Source organism: Anneissia japonica, unplaced genomic scaffold, assembly GCF_011630105.1.
Source record: "Anneissia japonica isolate Jap-2015-1 unplaced genomic scaffold, ASM1163010v1 scaffold4270_len103479_cov137, whole genome shotgun sequence".
Lineage (NCBI taxonomy): Eukaryota > Metazoa > Echinodermata > Crinoidea > Comatulida > Comatulidae > Anneissia > Anneissia japonica.
The window spans coordinates 56004-65437 of NW_022705184.1; the positions used below are offsets into that span (position 1 = coordinate 56004).

A 9434-nucleotide genomic window follows, 5' to 3' on the forward strand; every position below is an offset into this window, starting at 1 on the left:
AAACCTGTCTCTTATACACATCTAGATGTGTATAAGAGACAGACTTTCCATAAATTCGCACCCACCTAATAAAATCTGCTTACGGGCACGGTGCCAATACTTTTTGATAGTTATATTCCTCTGAACTAATTATGAGTGTAAATACCAATACCTGTAGGTCAAGAGTAAGGTACCTGATAAATTAAAGAAGTTTACGAAGTGGGTACAACGCAGACTCCCAACCAAGAGATCGGATGTTCAGTCCCCAGTGCCTCATTCAGAAGTCAGAAGAAAAAGTGTTAGACAACATTCCACTGAAGAAGAAATAGTCACATTGCAAGAAGACCGTGTACCTGAGCAGGTTCAGAAGAAGATTGAGGACAACCTGAAAGAAACTGTGAAGAAGAAGGAAACATTAGGAAAATGGCACAGAGCACAAGAAGGGACCTTTAACATTCTGGACTTTGGAGGCCAACTCATCTACAAAGGCATACAAAGGGTAAAGTATCTTGTAATCAGAAAAGGTTTAAATGTTATAAATGCTAGAATTGGAGTAAAAGCATGCTACCATATCAGGTGTTATTTTTGCTTAATATTTACATCTTGGTAATAGAAATTATATATCTCTAAGATACCAGATAAATATTTAGATTTGTTTATTTATTTTTTTAAGCAATATGAATTTGACTAAAATCTAATGAAAATTAGTGATACAATAGTAATTAGTGGTACAATAGTAATTAGTGGTACAATAGTAATAAACCTATATAGCAATGTCAATATTTGTTTGTTTTTACTTTTAGGTTGTGTAAGACTAGGTGGAGCATAGTTGGGAGGAGGGGGTGGGTGGGCATGATTATTAATTGGTGAGAGAGTGACATATATGTACATGAGTTCTATCATTTATATGGACAACCTGTACTTTGATCAGTAGCTCTGTTATCTCTTATCTAAGTATCTGGACGTCCCTAAATGCCTAATAATATTCAAGAATCTTTTATTTTGCAGTGGCAGATCAAAGGAGGCCCAGGTGGCCTGGGCCCCCTAAATTTTTCAAAATTAAGGTAAAAAATCAAAGAAAAAGGAAAATTATATTCAAATTTTAAGTCTGAGAGTGCCATTTCTGGTCATCTAGAGGTGCCATATTCATAACCTCGGTCCCAACCGTGGTGGGGCTGAGGTGTACAGACCCACAACCCGGAAAGTCCCTCCCTGGGTCCCCTCTATTTCAAATTTCTGGATCCGCCACTGTTTTGTAATCATTCAGTATTTTCAAATTCAACTTAAGAGCTTACTTTGTTAGTTTTAAAATGTTTATTGGTTTTGTTTTGTTTTTTATTTTTTCGCTTTTCTCTTTTTTATTGTTTTTGTTGTTTTATTTTGTTTTTTTATTGTGAAATTTGGTTGGACAGACACATAATGGTGCTATTACATGTTCCTCACTTTTGTCTCCTGGCAAACATTAAATGTGCCTGTCTGTGGTTGTTGTTTTTTTCTTCAAATTTTCTGTGTTGGTTTTTTGTTCTTGATTGCCATTTTATAAATTTAATTTTTTTTTTGTATATTTTTGGTGTATTTTACTATGTTTTAATACATTGCTCAACCTATGTGTCGCGACCCAATACTTGGGTCGCGGAAAAAATTTGGTGGGTCCCACAAGCTCTTCAGATCGTGAAAACTTTACTCAATACGAACAAGGACAAATGAAATCAAATTACAGTAAATGAAAGTGCAATTATTCTTTGGCATGTGCGTCAATTTAATTTTGTGATGTGTGCGTTAATATCAATGTTTCATGTTAAAAAATACACTGTCAAAACATTTGTACTTCAGGTTGACAACCTGAAAGTGTTAGTTTTGTTCATTTAAATTTTGTTTGACATTCACGTGAAAATCATAACGAGAAAACAGTTTTCTCTTCAATTAAATATGTCTGTGTCTTCTCATAACCCATTAATCACTGTTTTACAACCTATAGGTCGTGACCCAATGTTTGAGTCTTGAAAAAAATTAGATAGGTTGCATAATGTGTTTAGATCATGAAAAAATTACTTATTGCGAACAAGAACAAACAAACTTAAACTATAGTAAACATAAGTGCAATTAAAGTGTGGCATGTGCGTCAGTTTACTTTTGTAATGCGTGTGTTATCACAGACGAAAACGATGATTCTCTCAACTTGGGAGGCCCTGCACATGGTCAAGGTGGCAATGCCTTGTCCGCAGATTTCCTTTCCACATTTCACACAATAGAACAGGCTAATTTGTATAGTTCTAAAATAAAGTAACCGTATGGTGTTTGCAACGATGCATTTATTTTTACAACCTGGATTATATAAAGCATAAATAAAAACGTATGGCAAAAAGTACATCTAACAGTGATTTTCTGCAAAATTTTATATTTTCACAATTTTGAAGAAAAACTTTGATTATTTGCGGTTTTGGAATAAAACGATCAAACTAACTCATTTTTTTTTTGTTTTTATTCATCTTGTGTGTCTGCATCATTATAAAGTAAAAAAAAAAACATTCCATAAAAATTTCATTGGGAAAAATTGGGTTTTTTATCAATATTTGAGAAAAAACAGAAATTCAAAATGGCGACTTTGAGGTCACATGACTACCTAATTATGAAAAATACCAAATATCAATGTTCCTCGCGTATGCCAACCTATTGCTCGCCCCAACACACAAAAATAATTTCGAAATAACCTCTTTTAGTATTTTTTTTGAATTATTTTAAAAATTAACTTTTTTCGTTAAAAAAAGTCCCAGCACAGGGGGTGCATATACCTACAGCAGTGAAAGGGTTAAAGTGTGGTATGTGCGTCAGTTTACTTTTGTAATGCGTGTGTTATCACAGTTTCATGTTAAAAAATATTCTATTCTATAGCCTGAAAGTGTTAGTTTTCTTCATTTCAACTGTGTTTGGCTTCAGCTGAAAATATTTCAATTTAATTTGTCTATGTCTTTGCATAACCCATAAATTTCTGGCAGCAAATCTAGGATTTTATGTACAGTAAAGTGTCTGTAAATCACCAATTTTTACAAATCTAAACGTGGTTTAGTTAAATTAGTAATTCAAAGTTCCATTTTAATTTTTATGGGTATTAAATTGATTTTGTGGGTGATAGTATCTATTTCCAAAAGAATAAAATGGGTAGTGTCTTCTAATACCAGCTATCCCTTGCACTTATAAATGACAGACATGATTTATTGACTTCGGGTTCGATGGGTCGCGTCTGAGTGCTTGATATATAATTTGGGTTGTGGGATAAAAAGGTTGCAGAACGGGGTTTTAATATAAATTGGCAAATATAATATACTGTAAAACCTTGAATTGAAGCCTTGGGCTTCTTTTTTGCGAACTTTGGATGGGATTTTTTGTTTTTGACTACTTTCGCAAAGTGAAGAACAGGGTTTGTTTTCAAAATGAATGCTGTAAATTTTAGGAATTTGTATTATAAAACAGAATAAGGCGAATGTAACATCAGGCTGTATCATAGAGTGTATTAAACTGACATTAAATCACCTAAACTACTGTATAAACCAATCAATTTTTTAAAACTTTATATTTTGTTTTTTGAAATTAATGTACAGTTTATGTACTGTACTATCTCGAAAAGAAGGCTATACTATCTTGAAAAGAAGCCCATGGGCTTCTTTTCGAGGCTAACTTTGCAAACTAAAGAGGGGGCTTCAATTCGAGATGGGCTTCATCTCGAGATTAAGCCCACTGGGCTTCAATTCAAGGTTTTGCGGTAGTATACCATGAAAAGATTTAATTGTTTCTGGTTAGTGAATAAACTTGAATTGAACTGAATTATTTTAGCTGTACATTAATTGTATGCTGGTCTTCCATTTTTAAAATTAAGTGAAGGGCAAATCTTAAATGTTGAAAGTCAGATTTTGGTGGATTGAGTTGGCACGAAATATCAAATTTAAATCATTTTCGGTTTGTTTTATGCATGTAACAACATATTGTTTGGTCTTGTTTATTTTGGAGATATTTAAATGCACATAAGTGTCACTATTAGATAAGAGGTATGTCACATCCACAATTCTCAAAATTATTTTTATTATTATTTTCACAGATTCTCATGGTTTCTGTTGCTGTTTATCTTGTAGTCTTCAATCTTGAAGACAACCTTGATTCATTTGCATTTGTCCTGGATTCTTCCAAGGTATTAGAGACATATTTTTTAACCTACTAGCTTCTTTATATAAACAGAGGTATCTTAAATGGCTGTAGATCTACAGCACACCAGATTTAATAGATTAAAAACTCTACAGATAGCGGTAATGTTTGCATACAAGTCCAAAGTCATGATATGCATTACTAATATAGTATTTTATTATCATACATCATATCCTACTTGATCTCAGTAGGTTCGCATTTCTTAAAATGAAAAAGAGAGTCAAAATTATTATGGAGAAAATAGAAACTTGTATTTTAATTTAAGACTAACAATAAAATAATATTTATCATTGAAACATATTAAATATATTGTGTTACTGTATTCCATCATGTTATGTGATGGCTACATGCTGTTTAGATGTGTAAAAAAATAAAATGTTTTTTGTCCAATCTGACATGTCATACTGAATACTCAGTATTTTTCCAACCCTCAACCTCCAGATTAAGAGTGGTATCATAAATACTAGGCCACTGAGCTTGCGCTTAATGGCTAGGTTAGAATTTCAATCCCAATAGCAACATGTCATATATTCAATTACTGCCTAAATCAACTGAGATTTAGTTTGGGGACATACTGAGTATTCAGTATGATAATGATAATTCTAGAAACTTCTGTAGTGCCGGTCTCTACCTAGTGCTCATAATAACACCAGTGGTGGTGGATTCAAGGCGGAAGGCAGCACGGGCCCCTTAAATTTGTAAAAATTATTTTGGAGAAAATAGAAAATTGCATTAAAATACTAATACTGCCGGTGGGGCTGAGGTGGTCTAGGTCGACCTTCCATCTGCGAAAGGGCTTCCTCTATTTCGAATTCCTGAACCCACCACATCAGGTTGGGCATAAACACTCCTATTGTGTTTCCTGATGCAAACAGCATTACTCAAAATTGGAATATATGATTGTGATACTTTTAAACTTATCAGTTCAGTTGTATCTTTTAATGTTTTATTGTAGGAATGGCATAAATACCATATGACGAATCTTCAGGTTATCCTGTACTGGATTAGTACCATTTACTCTGACACTCGTGTAATGGAACAAGACGCTGACAGTAGTACAGATTTGCCATCTGTTTTTATTGTGGGCACCCACAGTGGTTCACTAATTCTTGGAAAAGACGAAAATGAGAGAAATCGAACGGTAATTCTGTTGATATTATTTTTATATTTTAGTACTTCCATACAGTCCCTACTTGCTATCAGCTACTCCCAGGAGCAATTGTATGGAAATGCTTGATCCACGATCACACCCACTATTAGCCTTGAAAAAAAAAAGTACACTTACTAAATCTGTTTGTAAAACAGATCATAGTTCTTTTCCTCATTTGCAATTATGAAAACTGATGTTGAATTACAAAGTTTTAAAATATCATTAAAAATTATACAGTAAAAATACAAACAAAAAACTCAGATGAGGGCTTCAATTGTAATAACAAGGTGATATGAAGAATTCTAAGCAACACACCAAGAACTTAATCCCTACAATCCTTTTTTAATATTCAAAATATGTAGAATTATGTCATATTTTAATATGCACATATTTAAAATAGTATATGGTCTTTGCTTATATCTAAGCAAGGAAAGTAACCAAAGTGCCATCAGAAAAACCTTATGCAAAAAGATAGGAAAACTGGATAGAAGGAGAACTAGACTTACTATGTCTATTATTATCATTATTATTATTATTATTGCCATAATGAGAAGTGATGTTTAAAAAAGTAAACGATATATAAAAAATACAAAAATATAATCATAGTAAAGAAAATCATGGAGTAAGGAAAAAAATTACAAACTTGATCTCAGTGAAAAAATTTAAAAGTAAAAAATACATAAAAAACAAAAATAAAATCATAATAAAGAAAATTATGAAATGATAAAAACCAATGGCTACAGTGTTAATAGTGAGGGTGATGTTAAGAGTTCTTAACCATTATGAGCCTGATCCTGCTGTGGTCAGTGCATTTTTAGTTTGTCTACCTTGCGTAATTGGAAGTTTTTGATTTGTGACGACATAGAACATAGAACTTAATGATTTCATTTTGAATTAACGGTACATGTCTGAACGTTCGCACATTACATTACGTTTTCTCCTAAAATCTGGAATGGTCGTCTGCCAAATTCACTTGCAGGTCTGAATGGGGATAGTACTGAATTAACATTGGTGCACCAATCAAATGTTCTTGATCAAAAATACACGAGTTTATTCACGGATCAGTGCATCATTTGAACAACCAGGCCCTGCATTAGTATTCTCTTTAAACAACTCCTTTATGCTCTTTTCATATAAATAACGGAAATATCCAATTCATATTTAGTAAGAAAATCAAGTGCGATGGTTGCTTGGAGAGAAGTTGGTGACATGAAGTGAATTTTACTGACGATTGGTCAATTATTATGATTTGTTGACGGAAAATTGGGATAGGAATGTTCAACTCTTCCAGTAGGATAGGGTTGTAAAAGTAACTGTGATAGGATGAGCAAGAAGGGTTTTGCTTTCCCCCATGAGCTTACCTACCAGTAGAACTTTGTATTTTATATCACTGTTTAAGTGTTGCCAGAATCATCTCCCTGAAATGTTCTCCTTTATAAGATGACAATATTTTTTCCATTACTATAGGCTGTAGATAAGACAACTTTTAATCTTCATCCTTTTAATTTTAAATTGACTTTATGTTTACATATCTTGTTGCAAGCAAATCTTTAAAATAATCGAACTATGAACAAACTAAAATTAGTACTTTCATATGCCATATTAAGTAATTAGTTGGCCATATGCAGATTGTTGATGCACTAACACACATTAATTTTTGGTTGACATCAAATTAATGCTTGAATGATCTTGTGATAAGAGGATCGATGTAATTATTAGTTTCCCTAAACAAGTTACTGAGATAAATTATAACTATTGAAATTATGAGCATTGGACAGTTATGGACATAACCCGTGACACCAAGACATATGTGGATAGAAAAGGATGCTTTTTTGATGAAGTTATTATAACACACTCCTATTGCACGCGAAGCAACACTATCAGTGCCACAACATGATCATTTACACTCTGATTCAAACAAAGTGTGGCATGCTCTCGGTGCAAAATTACATTTGCTTCCAAATTTGTTAGGACTAATTTTGTTTTGTTTTCTAACTACCAATTTAATCACATGTATGAATAATTGTTTTTACTATACCTTATTACTAGAATATATCTTTTTTGTTTGACTTTTTAGGTGAAAGAGAAGTTTGACAAAATAAAACGTGCATTAGCAGGCACTCCCTATGAATCACATGTACATACAACATATTTTTGTGTGGAAAACAGCTCACTGAATGATGAAAATATTGCAAAGCTTAAAAAGGAACTGTTAAAGCTGATGAAGATAATGGTTAGGACGATTCCTCTCAGTTGGGTGCATTTTCAAAGTGAAATCCAAAAATTAAGTGAGGAGAAAGTGATTTGTCCTTTGGAAGAGGTATGGATAACATAGATACTTTTATATTTAATAAATATACTATTGTAGATTTTATATGTATTGTTGTAATTTCAAATTATACATTTACAAACAGAATCAGGGGTTAGACGTTGCAACACTATTTGCCTATTGGTTATTCTGTCATATATATTGTAGCATTCCTCCTAGATCGACGTCTATCAGGATGCCTTTGAGCTAGGGTTCACGAAAAGTTTACCTTTCCGATTTGATTTAAAACTCAGTTGAACATGCTTACATGTATAACAGTTGCTAAGTTCACTGGCAACTGCTACTTCATTAGCAAAATTATGCAACAGGTAACTTGCTCTTCATTGAGGCCTACTGTACAAGATGTATGAACAGGGGAATTACCAGATATAGGTGATATTGGCGTCACATACTCTACCTCTTAACTTCATTTTCTCCCAGTATCAAATCTGAACCCTGGGTCAATCCCCTCTCTACAATTCATGTTACTGTGACGTAACAACCGGTAATTATCCAATCAAAATTAACATTTGCCCAATTGTAGATCTGTTATGAGGCTCTTCTGAGCATTGACCAGAAGCTCCCACTGCCATGGCTATTCCATTAATCTACTTTAGCTATTTCTGCCTACAAATATAATTTTGTTTTTCCAGGTGAAGTCTATTGCTACAAAGTGTGGAGTATCAGATGAAAATGCCCAAATTGCTTTGCTAGACTATCTGTATGATCTTGGTGAAATTGTATTCATCCGTACAATTACAGAACTACAAAATGATGTTGTTGTTAATCCATTGAGTTTAGTTGGCTATTGTAAGGCTGTCTTCACTGTCATCCTTCCAGAGCTACAGGTTGGTAATTAACAATTATAATATAATAGTAACAACAGCAGCTACAAACACTGTTTGCCTTAATAATAATAATAATAATTATAATAATTATAACAATAATACTATAACAACAACAACAACAACAATAATATTATAATAATAATATTAATAATAATAATAATAATAATAATGAACACAGACAAAATTCTTGAAGTAAACCATTAAATGTACGTTCTCTTTGTGACCGTTTATCATATATAATACATTACAAACTTTTAAGGTGGTCGCTTTTGGAGGTAAATCATAAGAAAAATCCAAAAGTCAAAAAGTGGTCGCGGTTTTTTTACGGGTGGTGATGGCGAGAGGTATCAAATACAGTGATTAGATGGGGAGAACAAACTTGAACATATGAGAGGGAGGGTAAACTGCTCAGGGAGGGTAAACTGTAATTTATACTCATCCCTGATTATACCAACTACTGTAATAAAATACAGTGTTTTCATTTGCTACCTCGATAAAGGTAACCAATGAGTTGCAGTGATTGTAACAATGTTTTTTTATTTCAACTTTAATTATTGCTATTATATGTACAAGGCATTTGAGATTTCTACATGACATGTGTGCACACCGGGTCTCAGAGGCAAAGGTCATTCAATTACCCAGTAAATCATAAATAAAAGGAGGGTAGCCTCTTTTCAAATATTATATTTTTTTCGCATTACGAATCATTTTCAGGATTTTAAAACTTTTGATTAAATCGAGGGAATCAGGACCCCTTCGACCCCATTTGGCTGTGTCCCTGAATCACATGCAGATACAGAACTTAATTAATTTAGTACTTTCTTGACGTTGGCATTTTGGCTTGATTGTCTCTTCATCTTCAAGTTAAATTTGGTTAAACTCAAAAAGGCACTTTTATCCAATGAAATGCATATCAACAACTTGTAATTGACAGGATAGTATCATACAATGA

General features: G+C 32.9%; 1 protein-coding gene across 1 annotated transcript in view; it reads left to right on the forward strand.

The window, feature by feature from the left end:
- Positions 1–9434, forward strand: part of LOC117105395 — a 44046-nt gene that overhangs the window by 15674 nt on the left and 18938 nt on the right. The window contains exons 7-11 of the mRNA XM_033246521.1: positions 158–478; positions 4073–4162; positions 5132–5317; positions 7404–7646; positions 8288–8482. Coding sequence (XP_033102412.1) covers positions 158–478; positions 4073–4162; positions 5132–5317; positions 7404–7646; positions 8288–8482 — 1035 coding nt within the window. The remainder of the gene's footprint in view (positions 1–157; positions 479–4072; positions 4163–5131; positions 5318–7403; positions 7647–8287; positions 8483–9434) is intronic.